This window comes from Drosophila erecta, unplaced genomic scaffold (assembly GCF_003286155.1).
Source record: "Drosophila erecta strain 14021-0224.00,06,07 unplaced genomic scaffold, DereRS2 tig00000279-arrow-arrow-pilon, whole genome shotgun sequence".
NCBI lineage: Eukaryota > Metazoa > Arthropoda > Insecta > Diptera > Drosophilidae > Drosophila > Drosophila erecta.
The window spans coordinates 265,029-282,094 of NW_020825216.1; the positions used below are offsets into that span (position 1 = coordinate 265,029).

The 17,066-nt window shown below is 37.2% G+C and overlaps 1 protein-coding gene across 3 annotated transcripts in view; it reads left to right on the forward strand.

The window, feature by feature from the left end:
* The window catches only part of LOC6551177 (voltage-dependent calcium channel type A subunit alpha-1), a 51,287-nt gene that overhangs the window by 17,773 nt on the left and 16,448 nt on the right, over positions 1–17,066 (forward strand). For 2 of the 3 annotated variants that reach the window (XM_026983018.1, XM_026983020.1), the window contains 10 exons: positions 1,073–1,216; positions 1,555–1,756; positions 3,183–3,347; positions 3,455–3,565; positions 3,693–3,776; positions 11,280–11,462; positions 13,347–13,441; positions 15,323–15,604; positions 16,145–16,347; positions 16,474–16,682. In XM_026983018.1, the coding sequence (XP_026838819.1) occupies positions 1,073–1,216; positions 1,555–1,756; positions 3,183–3,347; positions 3,455–3,565; positions 3,693–3,776; positions 11,280–11,462; positions 13,347–13,441; positions 15,323–15,604; positions 16,145–16,347; positions 16,474–16,682 (1,678 nt within the window). Of the gene's footprint in view, positions 1–1,072; positions 1,217–1,554; positions 1,757–3,182; positions 3,348–3,454; positions 3,566–3,692; positions 3,777–5,672; positions 5,679–11,279; positions 11,463–13,346; positions 13,442–15,322; positions 15,605–16,144; positions 16,348–16,473; positions 16,683–17,066 lie in introns of all 3 variants that reach the window. The other variant, XM_026983019.1, reaches the window with a different exon arrangement.

Consider the following 17,066-nt stretch of genomic DNA (forward strand, 5'->3'; position numbering starts at 1 on the left):
TGCTCATTTGGACGAATAGTTTTACAAACAGCTAAAGTTTCGAATACATATTCCTTGGCACTTAGGTGTTTGCATTTTACATTTTTATAATAAACTAGGTGTGTAGTTTAGCTTGATTTATTTCCAATTAAAGTTGAGAACCCATTCATTTGAGTGCAGCTGCTTTGTTACACATCACCGAACCGACAACGGGCCGAACCACGAACCACAAACTACGTTTGTAGCTCCACGTAGCCCCAGTAAAAGGGAGCTCTACTTTTGATCCACAGCTCCAAGTCGACCCTTAGATTTTTTCCATTCATCCATTCCACGGGTAATGGGCTTAGAATTTCTTCTTCTTTTGTATGTAGTGATTTTCGAACATTTCTTTATTTGTACGCCTTCCTATTCAGACCGTAGCGAGTGTTGATTTGGGTTGATCCTACTTATTCCAAGTCAAATTGCCCACTCATACAAGGTCAATGCAGTATGTAGATGAGACAGCAGCTTCTCGCACCACTGACTAACCATTATGGCATTTCAAAAGACAAGGCCCACCTAATTTCATCGACTCCAAATCAACTCCACAAGGGGTGTCCGAAAATCTCTAAATATATTGGCAGTACATAAATGCGGTCATAAAGTCTAAGGTCTTACATATATTGCGGACCAGACTGAGTTTTCAAATCGCTAACGATTTTTACGGCACCCCAGTATGTGTTTCTATAGAAAACTAACTGTCGTTATGTTTACTAGACTTCGACTTCTACATATATTTCACATTATAATCATTTCACCACTCCATTAATATTTCAAAAGCTACAAAACATAAAGAAAAAAATAGTACAAAATAACGATTCCCAATTGATGTTCGGTTCCGTTTTAGATGCTTGACAAACTTTAGTTTCATTGCCTATTTTCCGTTTTGAACTTAGTGTTTATTGTGCAAACCTTATTTTGGTATTTTTCAAATGTTTATCAATCAAATTACTAATGTAAATCCACATAACTGACTAAACCACACCATAAACATGAAAACCCTAAATGAACCGAAACCGAAAAACAAAAAAAACCCTTAAAAACGCAACCAAAGGGGCTCGTACTTCAAGTACGAGGAGGACGAACTGCTGCCAAAACAGGAACAAAGGGTCTGGAAGCCCCGGGCCTTTCACTACGACAATGTTGCCGCTGCGATGTTGACCCTGTTCGCCGTTCAGACCGGCGAGGGATGGCCACAGTAAGCCCATTTGTTGTTATAACTCATAAGATCGAATATGTATATTTCCCCCCGCTATATATCTATATCTGTAATATGTATCTGTAAAATGTACCTGTATCCTGTCTATCGAACTCTCTGTCTAACTGTCGGATGAGCAAATCGAAATGGAAGACATAGCTAACTGATATCTTTTGCCTCTCTTTCTTCAACAATCCACAACACAATAACTGCACCTGAATGTCCATCCACACACATCCGTGTACAAAACGACAAACGCATTCCACATCGATCGATTTCGATTTCGATTCCGATCCCGATCCCGATTCCGAATGAACTGCGAACAATACGAATAATAGGGTCTTGCAACACTCAATGGCTGCCACTTATGAAGATAGGGGTCCAATCCAAAATTTCCGGATCGAAATGTCCATATTTTATATTGTGTATTTTATTGTATTTCCGTTCTTCTTCGTCAACATATTCGTGGCCTTGATTATTATTACGTTTCAAGAGCAAGGCGAAGCTGAGTTACAAGATGGCGAAATTGACAAAAATCAGGTGAGCCACACCCATCCGACCCGTAATACCTACATATGTGAGTCCAAATCTCTACCTTTCTCTGTCTCTCTCTCTCTCTGCTTATAAATATGTGTGTGTTGTGTGTGTAATGTACTGCTAGTCGTATATGTAAAACCCAAAAAAAAAAAAAAAAAATCCAAAACCAAAACCAAAAAAAAACCTTAACAAAGTTCAAGTTAATTATTATTGAATTGATTGATTTGCACGTACATTTCACTAACTCGTAAAAGCCCGCTATCGACATTACCACAACTGCTACTACTAACTACTACCAACTACTACCTACTACTGTTCAAAAATATACTTACATATACCTATTAGTCAACGAACTCCAACACAACAAGTACACACTGTACACTGAGCCAAATACTCTACTCGTACATCGAATGTGTCCAAATCCTAGTCTAGTTCCATACGTACTCGTATGTACTCGAAATGTTTGCCTTGCCTTTCGCCCTTCGTTGTGGATGATCCCCAATAACACCCCCACAAAAACACTCTTTCTATATATAATACATAAATACTTGTATACTTGCGTATAGATCCGCCCATAGTTTCTCGTGTATTTTGGTGGGCCTCGAAACGACTTTAGCCCTTAGTTCCCAGAACCATATACATATAAATATTTACATATGTACATTCGCTTAGAAGCCTCGATTAGTTGCCTTTTTGATATAAATAGTGAACATTTACCGGAAAATAGAGGTGTATCATTTCACACACGATAGTCCTTAAATATTCCCCAGTAGTCTTGGAATATTTAACGATTTTTATCGTAAAGTCAGTTGCCAAAGCTTTTCAAACGCGTTGCCCATCAAATCCCAAATCGCGAACACAGACGATTGTAAGTATACATTCTTCAACATCCGCCAGTAGAGGACATATCGTAAGAAATGTGTATTATCAGTTGAAACTTTTTGTTTTCCTAATTCTGAAGCTGCGATTTAACGGGTGATCCTTTGTTTTTTTGTACCATCCAAATACAGACACATCCTGCTAGTCAAACCTCAAAAATAAAACCATAAATTTCAAATTGGGCATGTGTTAAATGAATGTATTCGCCTTAAACTAAGGGGGTAGATCTTTTAATTTTGCTTCAAAACAATTTGCTTACGAGTATATGTACGTACCTATCAATATAATTTTGAGTTTGCTTTGATTTGTTTGTCGAAATTGGTATCGAAATGTAGTGGCTTAAATCGATGTTGATGATTAATGTGTGTATATAGAATTAAAAGCCATTTGTAAATGGCAAACTGGTAGTCGAATTAATGTGTTTGACATAGGCGTTAAGACACCCTAGTTAACGTTTGGTAAAAAGTGCATTGTGCAATGCATTTAGCCACGAGCGTCACCTCAGGACATCCAAAATTCATCAGCATAATTACATTTCTCTTCACTCTAGAAATCCTGCATCGATTTTACTATAGGAGCTCGTCCACTCGAACGCTATATGCCCAAGAATCGAAACACCTTCAAGTATAAAGTGTGGCGCATTGTGGTGTCAACGCCTTTTGAGTACTTCATCATGATGTTGATCGTATTCAATACCCTTCTGCTGATGATGAAGGTAAGCACTTCGGCAATATGTCCACCGATCTGCCTGCAATATGCTTTCAATTCTATGTCAAAATGTATGTCTGTATCGTGTCTAATTATATTTGTATATCCCCACAGTATCACAATCAAGGAGACATGTACGAAAAGGCGCTGAAGTACATCAACATGGGATTCACCGGAATGTTTAGTGTAGAAACGGTGCTGAAGATCATTGGATTCGGTGTTAAGGTGAGTGTTTTTGATCATAGATATTTTGAAATAGGAAATTTTGCTACCTTTTTTGACTATTTGTCTTACCAATTACTGGCTGTTACCTTGCATAATAACACATATTCTGAATTTGATCGCGTTGTAGAACTTCTTCAAGGACCCGTGGAACATATTTGATTTAATCACCGTTTTGGGCAGTATTGTGGATGCACTTTGGATGGAATTCGGGGTAATTATCAGTTGCTTGTCACCACACAACTCAGAGCATACATATTATTGTTGTGTTCGATTTCTGTGCCGTTATGCAAGACATGAAACAATGTAATGCCAAACTTAATAACAAATGTATCTAGCTTCATTATTTTGCAAAGATACAAGTCTACACTTGACCTTTGACACAAGCACACCTTAACAAGAACACGCAACTAAGAAAGAAGAAAATATCTAATAAGTATCTATATGCTTACCCAGATGCGTATGTGCATATATATCTCGGGTGTATCTTTAAGTCTATATAATTTCGTAACCAACGTTAGGCTCATGCACACGAATGTTGTTTTGCTAAAAACTATTTCATTCAAAACATTCAGATAATCAGGGGTAACAATATGAATAATGTTGGCTCCAGTTAGCATCTTTCAAGAGTTATTAGCTTTTGTATCTGGCTCTTGAAAACCTCTCCAACGATTTGCTTTTAAAGGGGGAATCAGCCGAGTTCGTCCGATTTTGCGGACTTCTAAACCATATATCTAATACACTTTTTTGCGGGCCTTTATCGTTTAGTATTAAGTCATATTTTTATCCAGCGCAACAGTCAGGATTTGGCACTATGCACAGATGGCAAGGACAGTACAGTTTACACCCACTGTTTTAACATGTTTTTTCAATTATCCTTTTACATTCAGACACCTATACCTAAATTAATTTGGTTGTTTTTATGAATATAATATCGAAAACACACAATCAGTATAACCAAATTAAACAACAACGAAACAAAACATCACAAATTACAGAAATTAATAATCATATATCTTTTTTGATTTCCTTTTCCATATTTATTTATGTACGAAAACCAAAAACCAAATGTGGTTTCAAAATCGGGAAAACCCAATCCGAATCAATCCAAAAATATGTTTCGATGAATGCAAATAAAAAAAAATAAATTACATAAAATATATAATAATCACTCACGCAATGATATATATAAATATATATCCACACAATAATGACAACAATCCAAAAAAAAACCCACGCACACATCTCAAAAAAATGTGTAATTTCATATATATAACTCACGCAAATCTCCACCTCTATACACTGGTGTACAATTATCCTATATATAATGTAATTTATATATGTCCTTTGCAATTGGCCACATCGGAAATGAATTGAAATCGAATTCAATCAACGTTCAAACAATAATGACTTCAACACAAACAACAACAAATACAACCAATAACAACAATACCATCTATGTAATTACAAATACCAAATGCAATGAATGTGCAACAAACTCTATATATGTCTCTCTCGATCACCAAAAACCACCACCAACCACTGTACCACTGATCCACTGATCCACCGATCCACTGACCCACTACCACAATCACCAATGCCACCAAATCACCACCGAATTTGTATATGAAAAAAAAACAAAATATTTATATATTAACTCACTGAACGTATCAATTTCAAACGATTATTATATGCAAAATGTGAACATAAATCAAATGAAATCAATCGAAATCTGAAATGGAATCCCAAACGAATCGAATCAATCAACATATCGAATTAATCGACCAAATTAATCAAACAATCGATCAACAATGTCGATTCAAAATGATCAATCATCTGAACAAATCGAATCAAATCCAATCCCATGCATGTGTATGTGTATGTCCTGCTACTGTGTCTGTTAATCAACCGCGTGCACGCACATATACACATGCATAATCGCATCCTTGCACGTGCACACACACATATGTGGCCGGTTTCCGGTGTCCGGTAACCGGTGTCCGGTGTCCGTGTATGTGTGAACGTGGCTATATCTCTATATATCATCATCAACAACAACTACATCCGAACATCGATTACAACATGTACAACCAAACGACACAACCTGCAGCACGATGTAAGTACGAAACACTGTCTACACTGATTTTGCATTTATCCAAAAAGTTTTCAATGTGTATTTCAATACCAATCGATGAACTTAGATTCTTAAAACGCTTAAAACGCTAAGTAATGGCCTTCCACCTTAAGAAAAGCTTATTAATTACGATCCTCTAACTCTACTAACTTCTCTATCATTTTCTTTACGCCTAAGAACATCTACCTAGTTTCATTTTAGTTCTTAACTCACCAACGATTAGCTCAATTTTTCCGTGTGACACTATATATACTTATTTAACTTAGTTAATCCATCTTGCTTAAATTTCCTATTTTCATTTCCGTTTCCGATTTGGCATTCCAATTTTCTGTTGCATAGCACACTACATTGCGATTTGTACTTGCTACTGTGTCTCTCTGTCTGTCACTATATCTATCTGTATTTTATGGTTATCTATAAACTGTCTTTCCTGTCTCCTGTAAAAAGTTGCTTATATAGGCTTATAGTCAAGCGTAAGATAATGGTGGAATGTACAGCGAAAGGGTGACCCATGCATTTATTTCTTATCAAATCCTTGGGAGTATAGAATCTCGAGTTCAAGACTTTGCAAAATTTGCTTTAAACAAACTAAAAACGTACTATAGGCTTTAAATAAGCATTCTAAATAAAACTATCAAAGTTTTTATAAGTATTAACGGCTTCATCTTAAAGATACTATTGTTGCTCATATTTTGAATCTAAAAGGGCTCTCATAATTCCAAAATAAATCGCCATAAAATGGTTCAAGTTAGTATTAATGTGTATGTTCATAAAGAATTTCAGTGTAATTGTTGAACAAAACAGCCCAGAGATTATGAGCAACTAAAGGATCGGATGCTATTGTAATCTGCTTATAAGTTAGTAATACCCGAGTCTTACAATAGTAAGACGTTTGGCTGAACCGATTGTGTTGAATCTTAAGTGCCTACAATTTGCATAAGTATTATGCAACTTTTGTTCGAGTTTTGATCCACTTGCTTCCGTTTGGTTAACAGTGCACATGGACTTCTTTGGTTTAATCGATATTGCAATTTCACGACATTCGTCACCAATCCAGAACACACAACCCAAAACTCGTTGCGAGTAACGCTCACTCATACTTTCCAATCATGCACACAAAATATATACGCAAACCCCTTTTAACCTGAGAATATCCGATATTGAATAATGCTTCGAGAAACTATTCGATATATAAACCGATATATAACCAAAGCCAGATCAAAATCAGCATCATTGCCATCATTATCACATCGAACTTGTGCATCGGATGAGGTATTTTCTAAGCTGCCCAACAGTCGATCAGTAACTGTAAGTAGTCGCATTCGAAGTCAGCGAGTAAATTGCATTGAGGCCAACCAAAGAGGTACTTACATAAAAAAAAGGCTCGAGACTGGATTAACTTTTAACATATAGTACGTCTATCGAATTCTGTTGATCTTGAACCAATCGTAAATTTGACTCTTCAAAAGCATGATTTCAAATACTACTGTCTGGTCTTAAGTTTTAGTTTTTTTTTTTTTTTTTTTTTTTTTTTTTATTTTTTTTTTATGGTCTGTGATTGATTGAGCGAACCCCAGCCCATTTTCCGCCTGCTCCTGCTAGTTTTCTCTCTGGGTAATGTTTTCGCAGGCTCAGCCAGTAGTTTCTCACTATCATAAGTCACAGGATGGCTTCCAGATATGATTACTCCCGCCTCAAAAAGAACGAAAAATAAGAAAAGTAAATTAAGGCGCCCTAAAACAATTCTTTTTAACACCGCCACATTCAGTTTTGCTATGCTCACATCTTTCACCGCCATGACTGCAACTTTTTAGTAGGGGCTTGGATTAGCTTTCGTTACATCTCCTGCATGTTCCACTCACATTTTGCACCTTCAGATACAAATTCTGATATAACCATTAACTCGAGTCACTCACACATTTGCGGTTTTGATCGTTCAATTCACTCGGAGTTTTTCTATCCAATAACTTTTTGGCTTCCGCTTACTAAACACGCAACCCCAATTCTTTTAAATGCTTAAGAAGTTTCCAATGCTGAAATGTGTGGTTATAGTTGCTTGCCTTGGTTGTTCCACTACAGGATAAGAGAGGTACCAAACAAAAACAAAAACTTTCGGTTTTCGTAATTAATTTCATCTATCAAACCTTCCTGTATCTCTCTCCCATCTGTTTTCATTACTTACTTTTCGATTAATAAATAAAATAACAGCCCTTGTAGAAGTGAATATAAAACAAATGCCTAGCATAGCTAAGCCTAACTGCGTGAATAGAAACATATCGAACTTTAGACCCTTGCTAAGCTGTGAATTCCCCAATCAAATGAATTAGAAAACAATCGAGACACCAGAACAATAACATACAGATTATACACACAACAACATAGAAAACTCTCTGCTTACTGATATTGATCTTGATCTATCTTTGTATACCTGCTAGAAACTGCAGAAAACTTGTCCTACTAATTTTCAACTCTACTTTATTTGTTTTCTGTATTTTTCAAAAAAAAAAAAAAAACAAAAAAAAAAACGAATCGAAACGAAACGAAAAAATCACAAAAACTGTGTTAAAACCATTACGAAAATCAACAAATTGAACGCCGCCCAACGCATTTCGTTTGACCTGTGATTGATCGATCGTCAAACGTCTGAGTATATATTAACTGCACTGAAAAAAAAACCACAAAAATAAAAACGAAACCAATTGAATGCAAAAAACTATCATAAACATTTCCCTGTTGCTATTCGTCTTGTAAATTGCAACGATCTGAACTACAAATCTGAATATCTGATTGCAATCGATTGCAAACTGCTGAATGATAAATTCAACAACACCAACCACTACTACTACTACAACTAACAACAACAACTACAACAATGATTGAACAATTGCCTGAGTCGTCAAAAAATATACATATATATATGTATATATACATATATATTCAAATATATATACGAATCGTTTCTTGTGCGGTTTATGAGTTCTGTGCACATTGATTTGTCTCAAAACAAATCCAAAATTTCAATTGAAAATGGTTTCTGACTAACAGGATGTAAGTAAACAAATCTATCCTAACAAGCTTTCTACTTTCAAAACAAACCAAAACTCCAACATCAACGATGACAAAAAATACAATATAACACAAACCACAACACAACACTCTACAAAATTCTTTTGTCTAATTAGCAAATTAGCTAACCTTAACTTCAACCAGAATGTTTACCACGAATCGTAATTTCCATTTTGAACTTAAACTCTTTATATACGAGTAGATCGCATCGATGAATCATCCGTAGATTCAAGTTCAACTTTCTTTTATTTGTTCGCCCACTCTCTACGTAATTACTCCTAGCTAGTTAACCACATATATACCTTTATATATATTTACATATATATAAATCAGCGTATCAGACTCTAGCCAGGGCTGTGTATGTATGTACTTACCCGCATCCCTGATTTTCGATTTTTGGATTAGATTAGTCCATCCAAGTTACTTTTAAGTGCGTCGTCCCAAGTTTCCCAAGGAACAACAACGTGGAATTATTCTTAATTGAACTGTCTCCTCTCTTTTAATCTCTGTCTATATCTAAATCTGTATCCCGCATAACCCGCAGAGCTATTCTAACTAGTATATAGACGAGTGCAGAATCACAGGTAGTGATATAGCCTCACTGCTTAGCTTTCATGCCATTCTATATCCCGTGTATATAACTCTCGATCGAGGAATTGGAATCGTACACTGCGACGTTAGATTCTCTTTCATTTTTGATCACGCAACCCACACCAATGACTTTGCAACATGCAACGAGGACACTGTAGTGTCACCACTCGCTACATCTAACTAATCTCCAACTAATATCCCTCATCCGCTCTAGACTCCGTAGTCTATATACACACTCTTTAACTTTAAGTATATGCAAACTCATTAGCTAAGTACTCACACGAAATTCACATCCGAACGGGATTGGCAATAGGGTAATCCCGAAATTGGCCTGAATTGATCCAAAGGAGATTAGCCTTTAGTATAATAATGATAACAATTGACCGCGTTTTCAGGACTGCCCAGAGTTAGCAGTGCCGTTCGGTATTGAATTCAACTTTGTTTGTTTCAGTGTACATACGCAATATTAATATAATTACCAATAGTATACATATATATATATGTATGTATATACATATAAATAATTCCATGTTCTACAGCGCCGAGTCGAGTGCGATTTATCAATGCAGATCCCACGGTGAGGCGGTATGCGTCCATAAATCAGCGGTTGATGTGTCGATTAAAATTTAACAGGCACATAATACCACATTCACATCGCGCATGATCGGACGCAAACCGGGTTAACTGCAACCCTGGTTTGCATCCGCCCATGCGACGACTTCAACAGCTGATGCGTAAAATATTTTGGCCAAAGCCCCGTCGATTTCGACCATACAGTTTTACAAAAATCAAACCCAACGTGTACAAGCAACTAGTACTGCCACGTTCACTCTCTTCACGAATGGAGAATTTCATTGTACATAACTTACCTAACTGTTGTACTGTCCAATTGGTTTTTCGCCAGCCTAGGCCCATTTCAAATTCAATTTACGTATGTAGAACACGCCTCGCATGTTCCACTTTTACCTTGGGACGATATTAGATTAGACGAAAAAAAAACAAAAAATAAAATGTTGAATTACCCACGCACAAACATCGCTTTTCCAAATTTCTTCCTTAGACGAACAAACAAATATGTGTAATTTTTTCTACTCCGTACAGTTTGTTAATTAGTATTTGGCAAATGCCCACGCACAAATCACTATTTTTGGGTGATAACCTAAACACAAAACACTGAATCCGAAAATCACTTACACTGACACTTACGCACAAACTACCAACTAAATAGATTACTCTTCTTTTTGCTGATCAATTTTTTGGCGAGATAAAAACTTTCCGAATTTGTATATTTCAATTGCTGTACAAATGGTTTAAAAGACGATTTTTTGTTTAGCATTCGACCTCTATATAGACATACTATCGGTAAACTCAAATTGTATTGTTTGTCTTTGCCTTGGTTTCATTTCTGTTCCATTTGTGATAGAGCAAACCACTTACTAAAATAGCTTCAATTACTACTTTGATCGTAACGTACAATTAACCAATGAAACCACTGCCACTATGTATGTAACTCTCTACCTAATACTTACTACCAACTGAAACATACTACTGCACTTCACCTAATACAACCTACTCTTACTAACTACTTACTACCTACTACCTACTGCTACTAACGGAACGAGCTACTAACTACCTACTACCTACTACATAGTACCTACTGCTTACTACTACCAATCGATAGCTTAGATTGAAATGCATCGAATCACGTAGATCGATGGCGACGCCTTCTAGATCCTTGAGTTCCCCGAGTTTCCCGAGTTCCCTGGATTCCGTGAGCCAAGCTCAACGGAATTCGCACTGTAATGATGGGAACTTGAAACCAGTCTAATGCCAATTTCCTTATCCGTTCTGTTTTCTCTCCCTCTCGTTTTTTATTTGTTTGTTTGTCTCTTCGACTGTCTTCCTTTGGCCAATAATATTTTACAGTCGAACTCAATCAACGTCGGCTTCCTGCGTTTGTTTCGAGCGGCGCGACTTATCAAATTACTTCGTCAAGGATACACGATTCGAATTCTACTGTGGACATTTGTGCAATCCTTTAAGGCACTTCCCTATGTCTGTTTGCTTATAGCCATGCTATTTTTCATATACGCCATTATCGGCATGCAGGTAAGTCGAAATAAGTCCGGAAACACTGATTTCCGAAAAACATTAACAATAAACACAGGTGGATTTGTTTTTAGCTAGGGTTAAATAGGCATTCTCCACTGTCAAATGCTTTTTGGGGTTGAACATTCGGGTGATCTACAAATAAATATCACGTAGCTTAAGTAACTAGTTTTCTTGTTTGGTTTTGCATTACTAACTTTTCAAATAGCTCACTAGAATAGAGAAAAACAAAAAACGAGGATATTGGTTTTGTTTAACGTAAATAACACAAATACACGAATGCCTATTCAATTCAATTATAATGTTTACATCAAACCAAAAGGTTTTCGGCAACATTAAATATGATCCGGACACGCAACTCAACCGCCACAATAACTTCCAGTCGTTCTCCGGTGGAATCATGCTGCTCTTTCGGTAAACGAGAACTGTAACCTAGTTAGCAATAGTAACTCAATAGCGATTACCCAAACTGATAAAGGCACCACAGTCACCTATATACCCTATTACTCTACTCAACATCAATACGTAGTCATATGTCGAGCCATAATCGAAATAATCAAATAATCCTGCGATTGTGGTGGACTCGGTCGGTGTAAATTTACTAGAGGGCATCCATCCGCTGTGGCTGTGCTCAACTTTTCATAATCTAAATACCAAACTATAACCATCAATCCATAGTCTGTTTGAATAAAAACAAAACCTAAAAGCTTATGCATATTCGCTACTAATCGTGGATACAGTTAATGCGTTTAAAAGTTGTTTGATCCGTATTGTTTGCAGTTGCAGTTGAGATTTGTGACTTTGAATCGAGCTACATATTCGTATGCCATTGGTAGCTTTGATTTTTATACCTTTCCTTTATCCCGAACTCGTTTCTATCACTAATCGAATGTGAATGTCGCTTTTCTATAGCACACTTTATTTTAATGTTGTACATAGATGCGCTAGTTAATGAAGTTATGTTCCATTTTGATATTTGTGTGTTTGCAAAGATGCCAGTCGTGCATCTGAAGAGCTAAAAACTTTCCCAATTTCCCAAATCGAATCGAGTTGGCATACGAAATCAATCAAACACTAAGAGATTCATAATAATAGCAGTGTAATATTCAATTGTTTTGTAGTTTTGCTTCAAAGAGTCGCAGATTTTTCTTACCGTATAAATATATTGATATATTGAATAATAGTCCTGTTCGGAAGCCTTACCTTAATTCTTGTAAAAAATATACAGCTTAAAAAGAGAGTTAACTTATTAACTGTAAAGTAAATTGCATAAAATAGTAAATAGTATAATTGCCAAATGCAGGATGTAAAACATTTAAAGAACTGCTTTTCTTTGTGGATGGCAGCAGAAGTGATTATTGTTTGCAAGTATCATCATTTTGTGTATTTGTGGGAAACAGTATATAGCACCACTATAAGTATAATTTATAAATTCGGTTACTCGTTTAGTAAGCTTGTTAATTACGGAAACTTGATAATATTTGCTGGATTCGTGAGCTGCTGAGTAAATGACATAAGTGTTTCCCGTTCCAATGTTGATATGCAACTCAATTCCCAAACTATCCACTCAAACACACCCACACATCCACATCGACTTTGCAAATCGGGGGAAGCGGGCACACATTGTAGTCCTGATCGTCCTGAATCACTCACACATGGTTACGGATTTGCCGTTTTTTGGTCAGGATTCGCGGGTTTTTATGTTGGTAGTAGAGACAGCATTGTGGAGACAGCATATTGAATATAATTGAGGTGGAGACGAGTCTGAATCTGAATCAGAATCTGTGTATGTGTATAACGAATATAACTTAACCATTTCAGTTACTAAACAAAAAATGAACCAATAATCAATGCATTCTTTACCGATATTTGAATCGTGAATAGGTGTTCGGGAATATCAAACTAGGTACAGTGGAAAATTCCATTACTAGACACAACAACTTCCGAACATTTGTTCAAGGCGTCATGTTGCTATTCAGGTACGTAACTCCTAGATCTCTCCAGTCATTTGTTATAACCCAACAAAAAGTTTCGACTCTCAGTAATTAAGTTAATAGTTATACATATAATACAAGTTAGCGTAATTTAACTTTACCACTATCCATATGTTCGCATTGATAGATATCCGTTCCAGTCGCGATCTTACATATCTTATAACTAAATAGTACGTCCATAGACTAGCGATAGGGTCCTCGAAAAGGTGGTTAGCACCTTCAAAGTGACTAAACCTAGCAACAACGATATGTGTGAGTTAGACATATGTAGACATTCGTAGCCTTAATGGGATATTCTTCAAATTCTAGCTCTTTATCGGATTCTCCCAAAACAATTTCAAACTACTAGCCCATTTACCTCGAAGTCATATAGAAAATCTAGATTTTAGAACGACTCGTTTAGCATATACTTATGTAACCCTTATTGGTTTCTAGTACGATGAAGTATAACTTTTTCGAGGTTCTCCAAGCTGATCGCGGAGTAAATCGGACTTGTGACAACCCTATAAACGGTGGTAAATCCATAACTACAATATAAGACCACTCAGATCTCGAACCTATTTCATTACATACATTCGTTTTGCGTAACAACAATTCAAGTTTTTTGATACCTGTGTAAGTAGATTGAGTTCTAGAGTTGTGACACTGATTCAACAAAACTGGAATATACGTATACATATATGTAATATCTATGTATTTACAAACCTGTAGAGCTGCATATATTATATTCTAAAATTACTACATTTGAGCGCAGCTTGATTTTTCAAAGTTTGCACTTTTCGTTGTTGCAGTTAATCATTTGAGATTTAAATGAAAGTTCCATAGTTTTACAGTATTGCTGGTAATTTACGTTATAGCTACTTATATAAACATACATACATATATAGCTGTTATATACTTGTACGACGCAAAACGATCTGCCCATCCCAATTATATTTCTCTATATCTACATAAATATACCGATAGCAAAGTTAATAGAACTCTCGATTGAAATATGTCTGTACGAAATTCATATCATCATATACCATCTTACCAGCTACACATCTAACTTATTGACACCATAACTCTAGGTATGAAAAGTCTGTATGAATAAAAACCGTAACTCCCATTGGCATAAATATCCGTTTGTCCGGAAACTCCGCTACTAGTGCCAATCGTAATTAATTTTAAATCGTAGCTTAGTCTGTATGTAAATCAATCTTATAGTGTATACAGCGAATACATAGTCCTAGCAATTCTGACATGTAACCAGAGTCAGAGTTTAGAAAATCATACCGATTCCAAATTGTTTTTGTTTTTCATATTACTCAATGGCCTAACTTTAGAGCATATATATTTAATGTGTTACTGAGAATTGATAAGCTTAATAATAATTTACTGGTAACTATATAGAATAGCTATGAGAAAGCAATATATTTCAGGGCTCTCGCGAACCGTAAATTGTGAGAGTATCATTGCGATCCCTGAGATACATAGCGATATGTGTCCATCGTTCGTAGATAGTTAGGTTTGATAGAAACTAGAACTTGAAGAGAGTGCATATGTATACCTCGTAATCATACTCGTACATAGAGTAAGCTTTATACCTATAACATCGTTCAGTTCCCGAAATACACCCGCCGTCCCCCCGTATGTATATACACTTGAACACCAGCTATCTGTAAATACCTAGAACTTGGTCAGTAGTTGCCAACCGAGCCATATTGCCCATACTACCCATACTACCCATACTAGCCATATTACCCATGCCCATATCCAGTGCATTCTCGTACCGACCAATCACACCTGTAGAGCCGTAACTCTGGGCCCGATTGGCGCACTAATTAACACTGTTGTATATTGCATATGAAACTGGACGCCACACAGGTGTGCAACTGGCGAGGCCTGGCCCAACATAATGCTGGCATGTTTGAAGGGCAAGGCCTGCGACGATGACGCCGAGAAGGAACCTGGGGAGTACTGCGGATCCACACTGGCCTACGCCTACTTCGTATCGTTTATATTCTTCTGCTCCTTCCTGATGCTGAACCTGTTCGTCGCCGTCATCATGGATAATTTCGATTATCTCACCAGGGACTCCAGCATACTGGGTGCCCATCACTTAGACGAATTTGTGCGCATATGGGCGGAATATGATCCAAATGCGACGTAATTATCTGTTTAATATAATCACCACCACCACCACCACTGCCACCACCACCACCACATGCCACCAATTCCCACTCGAATCTGATTTTAAGTTCTTCTATGATTTCGCCTTGATTTTCCTCTATTTCTGTCATTCGAGCAAGAGAAGTTCGGCCGCCTTTCTATATTAAACGATTATTATTTGGTCGTATTTGACTCATACTCGTTGGTTGACATCGCTCCCGAGCCGCTTTGTGCACAAGTTGAGCTTAAGTCCTATCTAACGACAGGAAATTGACGAAGGATGGGTAGTAGCCATGTCGAGTACTTAATTTTCCTTTACTTTTTTCCTCGCATGAGATAAACCGGTGTGAGATTCAAACCCAATTACACTGTTAATGCCCGGCATTCACATTTCGCGAATAGCAATGATATGTGAGTGCCGGGTGAACACACTCGACTGTAGATTATAGACATGATCTTTGTTTCGGAACAAGTTCTCCGAGATGAGGTACTAACCAACTAAGCATCTAACTCTTGTTGTGTTCCCCGGACAAATAGTGGAAAAATACACTACACGGAAATGTACGACATGCTGAAGAATATGGATCCACCGTTGGGTTTTGGCAACAAGTGTCCCAACCGACTGGCCTACAAGAAACTGATTAGAATGAATATGCCATTGGACGATGAATTGAGAGTTCAGTTCACCACAACGTTGTTCGCTTTGATTCGCGAGAATCTCAGCATCAAAATGAGAGCGCGTATGTATTTTAATCCATAATTAGCAGTATATCAATTATGCAATTAAATTGTTAGATTCAATACTTTGTGTAATATAAAAGCTCATGATTTGCATACTAATCCCAACTATCCCACCATCCGACCAGCTGAGGAAATGGACCAGGCGGACATGGAACTGCGGGAGACCATCACGAACATCTGGCCATTGCAGGCGAAGAAGATGCTGAACCTGCTGGTGCCGCCCAGCGACCAGCTCAACAAGGGCAAACTGTCCGTGGGTAAAATCTATGCAGGTTTCCTCATCCTGGAGTCCTGGCGCAGCACGCGGTTCGGCCAACTTGATTCGGGAATGCCGGTAAGCCACTCAAGAAACCCATCCACCCAGCCCTTTAACACAAACTGCCGCACAACTCCAGTTGCGTAGAGTCGCAGATGAGTCGCTAACCGGTGGTCAGACCACCTGTCCACCTGTCCACCTGGACTGACTCAGCCAGTCAAGATACTACTCAGTTCTATGGTACCCACTTAAGGTTCGACCCGTTAGGCATCTTTAGGCATCAGTAAACCTAGGCAGATAAGTCCAAGCTTACATTTAGCCAATGTCCTCCAGAATTAGGGTTTTATGTAAGTCTACTATCGATCTATCAGCCTTTTGGAAACTCAAAGCACTTTAAGTTCATGTTGCACTTTAAACAAAATAGCCCTGATTACAAAATAGCGTCACAACTTTCAACTTTCT